This window comes from Corapipo altera, unplaced genomic scaffold (assembly GCF_003945725.1).
Source record: "Corapipo altera isolate COAL_440 unplaced genomic scaffold, ASM394572v1 98, whole genome shotgun sequence".
Taxonomy (NCBI): domain Eukaryota; kingdom Metazoa; phylum Chordata; class Aves; order Passeriformes; family Pipridae; genus Corapipo; species Corapipo altera.
The window spans coordinates 4703131-4716109 of NW_020884914.1; the positions used below are offsets into that span (position 1 = coordinate 4703131).

General features: G+C 38.5%; 1 protein-coding gene across 30 annotated transcripts in view; it reads right to left on the reverse strand.

Annotated features, from left to right (window-relative positions):
- Positions 1-12979, reverse strand: part of RBFOX1 (RNA binding fox-1 homolog 1) — a 1158532-nt gene that overhangs the window by 116907 nt on the left and 1028646 nt on the right. For all 30 annotated transcript variants that reach the window (XM_027654829.1, XM_027654830.1, XM_027654827.1 and 27 more), the window contains one exon: positions 10725-10967. In XM_027654829.1, the coding sequence (XP_027510630.1) occupies positions 10725-10967 (243 nt within the window). The remainder of the gene's footprint in view (positions 1-10724; positions 10968-12979) is intronic.

Consider the following 12979-nt stretch of genomic DNA (forward strand, 5'->3'; position numbering starts at 1 on the left):
CAGAATACATTCTGGATTAAAAAGATGTCAAAAGTTACATTAATATAGCAACAACAAAGCTCCACTATTTCTGCTGCTCCGGGTTGGGACAGTTTTGCCACCTGTCCCTGTCAGATTTTTATAAAAAAAAAAGAAGCTTATGCATGAGAACAAGGAAATATAAATATTCAGAGGTGAAAATTGGCATCAGTTTCTCTAAATTTGGCAACACTGTAATTGAAAACTATGTAAGAAAGGAAAAAAAGGAGGGGAATGTGTCCCCGAGAAACCATATTTCTCAGCACAACTCAAGTATGTCCATATCCCTAAAACTAAAAGAATAAGGACTCTAAGGAAACAGGCAACAGAACTGCTACATTTTCAAGTCAATGCATAAGTTAAAAGCAAATTTCTCTGGCCTAAACCATGAATTTTTCCTCCATATAACTGTAAAAAACCAGAGAATCTCTTTTTTTAATATCTTATTTCTTTAAGATTAATACTACCAAAGATTTTTAAATAAATTGACATTTTATAACTACATTTTTGGCAATAAATCTCTTTTAAAAGTAGCAGCAATAATATTTTTTTGTAATACGAACATATTAAAAAAATCAATCACATCCTTACGAAAAGCAAAATTAAGTGTCCCAGCCTTATTATAACTTAAAAATAGCAAATTTACATAGTTTCCATTCAGTTTGGTAGATGTCATTTATATCCTTTATGTTCTTATAAACATAAAGATCTTTTTTAACTGAAGTTGCCGCTGGAGAAGCTTCATCTGCAAACATTAATTAGCACAGACAGACTCGGATCTTTCTGGGTAGCTGGGTGATCATGCCTGCAATATGTTGCAGTCTTGGTACACATATTGTTTTCAAATCAAATATTTAGATGCTATTCTGGAACAGCTGGAACTTATGTGAGTTCTTATGAAATTAAACAGTTGAACATCTTTTGACGCATTTTTTTATAACAGCAACAAAAAAAAAACACAGGCATAGAAAAGACTTTATGATTGTAAGCATGTTTTCTTCTCCTGATTGAATCAGAAGGCATTCTGCTGCCTTTTTTTCCTCCCTTTTATAAATCAGAGAATAAAAGAAAAGTACTTAAATTACAATCCAAAGCAAAAAAAACCCCAAAAAACAACACAGCAAGATAAATCCTCCAATTCTTCCTTTTGAAGGGATGAGGAAGCTGGGAGGCAATGCCAGTCTCATTACAGAGCCTGAAATCAGTTCATTTAGAAAGGCTGAGACGTCCTCAATGGCAAACATCTGTTCCTCTGTTCCATGGAGGGAGCTTCCTGCTCTCCATCTCCCACACCTGGAGGTGTTGTTAGACCTGCAGGCAGAGGCTGGGGAGAAGCTGCCACACAGGTGCTCTTTTATCTCCTCTTTCTCACAGGTTTTTACTGACCCGATGGCTGTGGCTGGGTAGGAGCTGGGGACTCCTGACACATCCTCCTGCTATTTGCAGGTGGATGGTGAAAGGACATCTTGGAGTTTGTGTTCTGGGGTGAGACTGTAGTTCAGAGGCAACTGTTTCAATGGGCAAGATTTCAAGAGGCCTCTGCTGGAAAAGCAAATCCAAAAAGCCCTTTTAAGCAGGAACAGTAGAAGACCTCAGGGGTCTCTCTCAAAAACTGTTGAGTAGTTTTTCTAAATCAAAAAACAGGCAGCAAAATATGGTGATACTTCAACACAACTGTGTGGGGTTTTAGCTGAAAAAGCATCTAGAACAGGCAAGTTGCAGCAGTTTAGATGCAAAAATAGCAGAGAATTCATGTATGTTCTTCACATCAGCTATATATTCCTTTCCATGTTCTCTCCAAGCCACATTAAAATCAGTGGTAGCTGGCTTTGTAACTCCTAGGAGGGGGGAGGAAATTAAAGGAAACTACTAGAGAGTAGTGGAATGAGCAAAACCTGGAAAGAAACAAAGCAAAGACAATGCAGGTGTATTGAAAGAAAATATAAGGAGAAAATAAGAAAGAATATAAATAAGAAATAGTGTTGTAGAGATGAAAAGAAAGACAACTAAAATGCACACAAAGATCAAAAGCAAGCAAAAAGGCTGCAGAAGGAGAGGAAGTTTTTGCATATATATAATTTTTTTAAATTTGTATATAAACCCCTCTCAAAATATCAGGAAATACTTACACTCTATCCCTGTAGAGTCAACAAAGTAACTTAATGTCCATCTTTAATCACACAGGTAAAAAGCAAACGGGGGAAGTGAGAGAGCTCGTGAATGGCTGTGTGGGGCTTGGTTACAGGCTTATCCCTTCTTCTGGAATTTCTCCAATTCATTAATAAATTATTGGCCATCTAATATCTAGATCTGTGCAATTTAAAACAACCAACCAATTCTTTCTGCATATCACAGAAAGATCAAATACAGCACGAGGTGCACGCTGGACTATTAGAGTTCAGTCTAATTGTTTTGCTGGCAAAGCCTGAACAGAAGAACTTCTAACCCTTTCCTGAAAGCATATCCAGTGAATGAGAAAATTGTCCTCTGTCTGCTTCTGCCTGCAACGTCTATCTCACCCTGTCAAGTCACTGGTAGACCATAAAGCAGCTTCAGACTTCCAGATGGATTCACCTGCTGGCAGATTCAGCCAAGACAGAGCAGCACGTCTCGTTACTGTCTTTCTAAAAGTGATAGGTAGCAAAGTTAAATGTCTGAATCGAGCTCCTCTTTCACACTGACCCTAGGAGGGAGATATGGTAAGCAAGCCACACATGAGTTACGTTTAATTAAATTAATTCTGTGGGTAGCAGGGTGTGGGGAAAACTGAAGAAATAGCTGTGTGGGAGAGGAATGGAAACTTCAGAGTATAAACAGGATTAAAAAAAAACATTTTCAGGGTTGGGGGGTAATAACCCACTAAGCCATCCTTAGTTAAGACCCACTCTCATGCAGGAGAGTAAGTTTATCTCCAGTCACATGAATAGAAATGATTTAAGGAAGAAGAGAGGAAGCCTTTCTGAATGATTTTCATGGCTTTTCACTATAAACCTGGCCAGTTTTCCATCTACCTGTGCTACAGGTAGACCATTCTGAGCTCTCTAATAGAGAGTAAGTTTCTTACAAGCAGTTTGTGCTCAGGCCCTACACAAGGTACCCCAGGCAATACACAAGTTCATATTGGAATCACAAAGAGTTGGTGTTTGGAGGAATGGACAACTTCTGATAAAGTTGCAAGCCGTTAACTATCATTTGCATGCCAATTACAAGAGAATGGAAAACATCATTAGTCTTACCTAACCTAACAAAACCACTCATGCGTTTAGTGAAAATGAGAGCTAATTTTCACCAAAAAATCCCCCCCCCCCCCCCCCCCCCCCGTAAGGATCAATGTTAATTACTGTGTTGTAATGGGGAACAAAGATGCAAAAGGTCAAATATAAAGTTGTAATTAGCTATTTCATCATAACGAGATCCCCTTTGAAATTTATGCTCAGTGTATTCAGCAAAATGTGTAACAAATGTTTTTCTCAATAGATCAGAACCCAAAGCACAGCCAAAGCATTTGGATGCCATGGCTACTTAGACTGCACAGAGAGAAGAAAAAGTCAATAATGTAACACATAAAAGAATTGGTATGGGGGAGTAAAGAGCCCAAGAGACAACACAAAGTACAAGAAAACTCAAAAAACCAGTATTGTCTCAGCTCTTTCAGGGACAAGCAGGAAGAACATCTTAAATTGTTTAGTTGGTCAATTAAACTTGGCAGATCAGAAAATGATTGGTAATGTTTTCTAGAAGAAACTTTCCAAGTTGGAGTAACATGTCTCTGGTTGACAATGTGATTGAAAATACCTCTGTAATGTTTTGTGTTTCAGACCTGCCTCAGAGTTGGCTGGAATTACCTGCTGAAGTGGTCTGTTAGTCTGCCCTACAGTGAACATTCAGAAGGGTAATCAATGGCATTCAGCTAATTTATTTGAGCAAACATGACTAAAGATGACAGAGCATAATTGCATTCTTTATCCTTAGTTGGTGGGGTTTTGTTGGACTGGGAGAGGAGCTTCAGCTTTATTTCTTCACCAATTTCAAGCATGCAAAAATCAGAAAAGGAAGTTTAAATCAAAATAAATACATAAGAAAGAAAACCGAACAAGACAAAAAAACCCCAGAATTAACCAGAATTATAGTTTTATAATTACAATTTTTCTGTCTTCTGTTTCAATGTCACACTTGCAATCCTTTCTTACTATGAGAATCAAAAACAAAAAGAAGCTGAGGTGATACCTAAATCTTAAAGATCAGATACAGAGACCTCAGGAGAACCCCAGACAGGCTGATCTGCAGTTGTCTGCCAGGGTAACTGCTGTCCTCACACCCACTCACAGTATCAAAAAGCCTCAGTTTAACTCAACACCACAGGAAAAAAAGGGTGGTTATCTTCTTCCCAGGCAAAACAGCAATGTATACAAACAGGCACTTTATAAACAGCACCACAGAAAACAGCCACTTTCAGGTTCTGGGTATCCTTGAGGAGAATCTATTTTTGAGGTTGCACTGACACACACAGAGGCTGAAGTGAGCAATATGTTCCTGCTATTCCTTAGCACAAGCAAAGGGACACACGTGGGACACAGTCACCAAGTTGACACACGGGTCTCTCTCAGCAAGGAAGCCTCTCAGCAGCAATAATGCCTATGATCACAAGCCATTACTGTGCCTCCCCACACCAGCACAGCATTATGTTCTCTATTTGGGATGTCAGTTTTGATCTCTTCACTGTGGAGTAGGAGCTGGACCAGGTTCCTTGTTTCTGCAGCTCTGAAGCACTCAGGGTCTTGAAGTGAGCTCCCTGAAACATTTTCTTCGAGTAGCAGTTGGGACCAAATACAATAGGTGGTATAAATGAGACAAGCACACCATGCTGGCACAATAGCCTGCACCAGCAGGGTATGATTTAGATGAATAAACACTGCTCTAAGAGTTGTCAAAGCATTAGCAACTATCTGCCATCCTGGTGGCAAACATCTATAGACAAAAGATGGAATTGAATTAAGAGTAAAAACTGGGTCATTGATACCAGTTGGGAACAAAAATATCCATGGGGAAATGTGATTTGAAAGGCTCTGTGGTGAAAAGTTCCTAATTCCTCTGCAGGGGGAGCAGAAGCCTCGGAGTTGCACCATTTAGAGAGAGGACTGGTGTGGTTATCTGCCCTGCAACTCTGCTCTGCTGCCTGCCAGCCAGAACTACCCATGAAGTGATCAAATCACTCCTTCCCAAGCCACCAGAGGCAGTTCCAGGTGCACCACGAAAACCTCCCAGGCAAGAGCAGAACGTTCAGAGACAAGGAGAACAGCAGCTGACCTCAGCACACTGAGAAGTGTCCCACCCACCGTGCAGACACTTGGCACGTTGGGCTTCAAAGTTTACCTCCAGGCTAACGAGCACAACCACAGCTACACCATGAGCCAGCAAATTGCAGAGAACTTAGTTTTAAACATCTCTACTTCGGTGCCACGCTGCTGTAGGAACAGCTGATGGACACCTGTAAACCTGGTAGGATATAGCCCATTGTTTAATATGGAAGAGAATTTCAGCAAACTAATGTATCCCCACACCCCCAGGAGATGGGGAGACCATGAATAAAATAGTAGGAGAGAAAGAGGAGATGAACTAAAGGAGAAAAGAAAGAAGGGGAGAAAAAAAAATCACTTATACCAATAACTTACATAAAGAATAGAGCAGGAAAAAGGGCTAATAAAAACTAGAAATATGCTGCAGAAAACTGTAGCAATAACCTACCCACCTGCAGGCTTAGCAATGCACTAAAGCACTTCACTATAAATGCTTCCTACTCTCAGATTTCTTACCCAAATTAAAAAGTGCATCAGCAAAATTGGTACCAGGAAAAAAAACCACCCACAAGAAACCTCAACAAACACCCAAAGGCAGGTTGTATATGTTTCACTTCTCCAAAACAACCAAGCTCAACATGGTAAATAATTTTGCAGTCCAGAGCCTTCACAAATCCTTAGATGAAGAAATGGCCTTTGCAACATGACTTAAAAACACACAAACCCGGACAAATTAACACCAAGAAAACATTAAACTAACAGACCATTAGATGTCAAAGAATATACAATATTTCAAGGTAAAGCAGGGCAGCTGGAACAACAGACATCCTATCTATTATATGAATTATTTCCACCCTGATTCTGAACCACCTCGGACAGGAAAGCACCGTGCACTGATCCCCAGCACTCCTCCAAGTCAAAGCTGCCTTTTCCCTCAGCAACTCCTGGCCAAGCACACATCCCATCAAGGCTTTTCAGCTTCTGAAGTCCAAAGAACAAACACAACGATCTCAAGTTTTCTCTTATGCCAAAGCAGAACTAAGTTTAGAGCAGCACATTTTTTATACACACACATAAAACAAGGAGCATTTTCACAAACTCGGTTTTTACCACACCACAGCATTTACTTCCATTATTAGTATAACCCAATTAGAACAGGAAACAGTAGAGAAACATTTACTTTACTATTACCTGCTCCCTTACACATGCCCTTTTTATTTACATGCACAGCTCCTGCTGACATTAACAGAAGCTGTGCATGAAAAACCACAGGCAAAAATTGAATGTTTCATTCTCTGAACTATTTATATACAACAGGTTTGCATCTATATCTGTTCACAGGTAAAATATGATTTCCTATTTCATGAAATGATCAAATATCTTAAAGTACTTTATTACATGCAACTATTTAATGTAACACTCAAAACCACTCCACAAAATCATTAGACATGTTAATTTTAGCATAACTTTGTAACACACTCATCATTGATCCATCCACCTAGGAAGAAGCCATTTATTATTTTTGTTGATCCCTAAAAGCATGTTTGATGCTACACAACTCCAAAATTCTACCAGCACTTAAATAACTCAGTGCTGGATGATTATTGATTATGCATATACTCGGACACATTTCTTCCTTGGTCAAAGTTAAACAAACATATGGATCTAAAAAGATGAAAACCATATTGTTCAGAGAAGACTTAAAGTAACTTCTGACAGCATTTTATTACCTACAGATGATTTTATATTATTTCAGCTAAATCATCCTGTCTTTAATCACTTACTACCCATTTCCTGTACTTTTTCTCCTGTTTCATAGCATCAAAATACAGAGTTAGCCATCCCTACACATAAAATCTAAGTACCTCTTGCATTGAGTAGCTTACCCTAACAGAATACAGTGACACACTATTTTATCAAAATAACAGATTAAAGCATTTTAATTGGGAAATACACTTTTTAGAAGTATAAGAGCACATCCAAGAGCATGTGAAGTGTCTTTGAACATGAATTACAAGAGCACTGTGCAAAAAAATTGCAAACCCATGATAAAACAGATGATTGGAATCTTGTTCAATTTGCAGCAACTGGGAATATTGGTGGTTCCAACTGGGCCAGGATCACACCCTGTGTTGCAGTTAAGGATTCAAAAGAACCTTTTTATTTTTATTATTTCTATCTTTACTAGGTTTTAGGCTGCATAAGACCCAGTGATAGCTCTGGCTGCAGTGTAGGATTCTTTCAGACAAGAAAAGAGAAACTGGGACACCCAGAGAAAGCCAGGGCCATGTCTCACCTCAGCATGGATTCAGTCCTTCAGGGAGGAAGTTAAGTCACTTGTGGTATTAATTCTACAAATTAGATAATTGCCCTGCAGTTTGTTAGGTTCACATTTCAAAAGTTTAAGATCCATTTTTAGTGGTATATCCAGCCTCACATGGACATAAAATTGCACTCAAGTAAGAAAATTCAAAAACTGGTCTTGCCTCCAGCAGCCTGTCTGATCTACATTAATCACAACAGTTTTCTTCTGGTGAATGACTGGTCAATTGATTATTCTTCTTTTAAATGCATGTAATAAACAGCTTACTGAAAGGAAACTAAGTAGAAACATTGGAACCTACCAAACAAATGCAACTATGTCCCCACATCAATTCCACTTAAAACTCCTCGAGTGGAAATCAACTATTCTCAAAGCTAGCAGGAACTGGAAAGAAACATAATTTTTCTCCTTCAACAATAAAGACCACATGGAGTTACAGTGTTGACACAGTGCTATTGAAGCTCTATTTCTCAATAAAAACTTGTATTATTAAACCTACAGAGAGATGCACACAGCTGGACCCTCATAACATCACAAATCTGCCTGGGATCCGTCTGCATATACCTATTTATAATGTCCCCACAGTTTGCCAAGTGCAATGGCTAAAATCCCAGCATAAAGGATTTTAAATCTAGGTCCCCCTCATTAAATTTTGCAAACAATATTTGACTGTAAGTTTGTAAAACTAACTGGTAAGCAACGTGTTAAATGTCAGTGCAGCTCCACAGAGATACACACACGTCCTGTAAACCTCTCTTTTCATTGTGTTGTTCTCGAGGGAGAGCATCCACAACTTTCAATATAACATTGCAGTTTGGAAAGAAATATCTTTTTAAAAACCAAACCAAAGTAAAACTTTCTCAAATACACCCTAAAGTCAAAAGGAAGGAAATCTAATTCCTTATAAACAGCATGGGAGCTACTTTGAAATGTTCTGTCTGTTCCTCTGTAAGAAAGGAAACAGGAATGCAAGAAAAGGATCCATAATAAAAAGAGCAAATACTATATTCCCTGAATACAACAGGCTAGTGGAATTCAAGTGTTACCTTTCAGAGAATGGAAATTCAAGGGGAAACAGAAGGGAAAAGGTGTCTGACAGGTAAAATACAAGTTGGATATTAGGAAAGCAAAAAGAAAATAAGAACAGACTGCAAAGAACACAAAATCAAATAACAAAAGCCTATTAGCATATCAGAAAGTGGAAACTTTGCAGGAAATCATTGGATTTGCTAGCTGGGATTGAATAGAGCACTTGAAGAAGATAAGGGCATTGCAGACAATCCAAACTACATCTTTTCACCAGCCTTTGCTATGGAAAATGCTGGGGAAACACATCCCTGACTACTCTGATAAAGTGACTGACACTTCTTCAAACTGAAAAATCAAAACAGGGTCAGGAAACACAATCAATTGAAAGCAATAAATGATGAGGGATGAGCTCCTGTCCCACTGCCATCGATGGGTCTTTTACCATTGATTTTAGCACTGTCACTATTTCACTTTAGATCTGAACAGCAACAGTTTCAAAACATGAAAAGGCATCTGAGTGGACTGTTCAGGGTGCAGCAGTGGTCAAAAATACAAGGAAAATTGTAGAACATAAAAAGGATGAGACAGGGACAGCAGGAAAGACTATCTTTTCAGTCAATATCCAATCTCTTGAGTTTCTATTCAGCTTGGGATTCCTGTTCTAAATCAATGACGGTGGTATTTGACAAAAGTTAGACAACAACTAAAAATGCTGATGGAAGAAAATTTTAAAAGATGGGAAAAATCCCTGGAATTTAACTTAGTAAGGAGATGTATAAGAAGGGACTGTAGAGCTGCAAAGAATGCTATAAGATATAAGTTAATAAGAGGCTCTTGAATTTAAGCTTTCTCATATTACTAGAGCAAAGGGCCACTCAGGGCAATAAAAGGTTATCAGGTCAAAACTAAAAGGACCGAAACATTTTACTGCCCAAACCAAAAAAAATGTGTAATTAATTCACAAAGGGTAATAGCAAGGAGTATTCCTCTATGATTTTCTTTCTCATTCATACCTATATAAAGAAATTAGTGGCATGGCAACAAACATAAATTTTCAGAACGACCCCTTTAAGGGAATGTGTTTTCCCTTTCCTCTTGCCCTGATGCATGGAACCTTTTAGGCTGGATATGTGCCAGGGGAGAAAGGGGAGGTCAGATGAGGCATGGAGCATGGCTGGGGCAAGGATGAGGACAGCCAGGAAAGATGCTTGGAGCACATGTTCCAACTGCCTGTCCTGTGCTCAATCCTACACAGGTAACACAGGTGGTTGATGGCTCAGAAATCCACCAGCTGTTGGCACTGGATATATTGTGTCCCACTCTAGAATTAAGACAGAAGCACTAAACTATCAATGTGTGAAATCTGTGACTTAAATTACAAGGTAGAGCCATCCAAGGAGTCTCTTGCATAATTCATGACACTTCAGAACTTTATATATAAATCAAACGGGAGGAAAGTCGATCATTTCTGCTCTGTTGAGCACGGATCCACACACAGCTCGGGTAATGGCAGCACAAACAAGCTCTCTAGAAAATACAGTATTACAGGCATGTTCTTCACAATACTCATTCACACGGTGATTTTAGTGCAATATCGTTCCATGAACACTTTTATTAAAAATTACTTGCAAGTGTCAAAAGCACAGAGGCCATTAAAAATAACCAAATGAGTCTAGTTTGGGGTTTTTTTTGTTGTTTTCTTTTCCCCTGCAAATGAATGCCTACAAACACTCATTTGCATTTTTTCATATTGGACTTAATTAAACTTTATGATATGATTCATGGGCTGGCTATTAATCATTTTGTCTAATACTGCTGAAAAAGAAACCACAGATTCTACAAAGCTCTGACACCTCATGAGAGGCTCCAAACCCAGTGAAAATACATTCTCCAAGTTCAAGGATAAACTTTGACAGACTTTTAAGCTTAACATGGTGACTAATCCTAACACAAATGAAGTGTAAAGGCATTAAGTGTAATGGAACAACAAAAATCATTGACAAAAACATATGTAACTCGAAACAAAGTGCTTGAAAAGAGCTGTAACCTTGACTTACTGTGGCTGTGCCGGAGACAGTTTGTGCATTTGTGTCAGCTGCACTCTGTTCAGAGTGTGTCTGAGCAGGAGGGTACATGTTTAACGTGTGCTCTGGAACAGTGGTTTGGCCTGTGTAGTCTGGAGCTGGATGCGGATGTGGGGCTGTGTATTCTGCAGGGATACCATTCTGAGGTGGAGCGAACTGGGCTGAGGCATAAGGCTGTGCCATTGTGTCAGGAGGTGCTGTAGCTTCCTGATTACCCTGTTAAAAAAAAAATCAAAGGGAAAGAAAAGGAAGAAGAAACGTGGCGTGAGATTAGATAAGCACAGGTAACACGGAGCGATGACAGTTCTGCTAAGTTTGCTGGCCTGAAAAGGGCACAAGGGCTGTTTCTTAAGGAGAATATTTCTTATCTGAACTAAATGCATTTTGCTAAACCTATTAAATAATATTCTAATTAGACAAACAAGTCTGCTGTTCACTGGATAGCTGTAGATGATTCATTAACTGGGAAAGGTCAGTGGAATCTGCCTGAACTAATGCTTCAACTCAGACAGGGAAGAGGGACAAAGCCACTTTATTCCAAAGGCTACTGAGCACAACTACCAGTACAGAGCTCTGCTCAGATTAGCTCACTGTCTGGGATCCACTCTGACTTACCCTTTGCACAACACAATATATGCAACCTAACACAGGGCAGGATTTGCACTGAAAATACTTATATGAACTAATGCTCTGAGATATTCACAATACTCTGAGGGACTCTGTAGAGAGCAACTGTATGCCACAAATGCAAAATAATAATGAGACCCAGTCAAAATCTTAAAAATTTGAATCCAAACATGCTTCAGTTCAAAATCTTAAACTAAAGAAATATTCAATTCAAAAAGAGGAAAAATTCAACGCTGCAGACTGTCAAAAGAAATAGATTTAAGAACTGTAAAGGTTTTAAATTTGTAGACAACAGTATTTTATTTGCATATCACAATAAGCCTATACAATTAAAAACAAATCTTCTCATCTCTTTATGGATAGATCCATCTTTCTGTTTGATATGATAAAGAATAGCCAAGCATGTTAATTAGTCAATTAGAAAACTTCTGACTAAATGCTTTGCTCATACCCAAAAGCAATAATTCTAGGGAAGGAAATGTACACAACAATCTTTAATACCTTATATGAAAGATGTCCAAAACACAATGTTGCATGAGACAGCAAGAGAGGCCATTAGTCCAGGGACTATCCCAACCTCAGGGCCAATTTATAAGATAAAATTATCCCTCTAAATATCAAGTAATGCAAAAATGTGTATTTAAGTAAAAAATTAATTAGCTTTTAAACTACTCTGTTATTCTCCCACCAAAGCATGTACAAGCACAGGACTAATGCAGGGATTTTGTTTATTTGTACTCATCAGTCCTTGATTTCCCAATTTCAAAATAGGTTGAATAGGATGAATAAAAGACAATCTTTTTCACTTTGTGTGTAAGGACATTTCCAGCCAATTTCAACTAATTCAGACATCAGTTCTCTGACCTGAACTGATCCTAAACTCAAGAGTTTTTAAAAAATTGCACAGGGTTAAGTCTTGGTAGATTTCAGGCTTAGAAGAGAAAACTAAATGTTCTTGTGTAAGAGGTGTTCAGTGTGTCCTAAAAAATTAAAACTTTCCATCAGCAATCAAACACTCCCTAATTCTAATCCCATCTTTGCTACTGGAGGTCTTGAGCAAGTAGTTTGCGTTGCTTGATTTAAACATCTTTAAAATTAAAACAGTGGCATTTTCTGACTTCACAGGGTTAAGTGACTTTTGTTTCCATATATCTACAATCATTCCAAGGTTAATGCTGCACTGAAACTGGCCCTGTTCAACTTCCGTGGAGGTTAAAAACTCTTGTAAATGTGTACTTCTATCCTCTCATATTAAAATGCTAAAGTTCATTTCTTATTTCTTTTACCTAATATCTTCAGAGTTAAAAAAAAAAAAATGAAGAGGAAGCAAAACCCAGCAACGACTGGATTACACCAGAGACATTCATTAAATGTTAAAGAAGTATTTTTAAAACTTGTGGAGGAGGCAGTCGACCTTATTTTAATCAGCTGTTTCAGGAAGGACTTCAGCAAGTGGTAGGAACGAACAAAAGCATATCTGAATTCTGCCTGTATAAGCATTTTCCCTGTGCTGGCTTTGAAACACAGGAGCTGGTTACTGCTGGTCCTTAAGCTATTCCTTCATGTCAGATGCTAAACATGGCATTAGAGTCAGCAGCTGT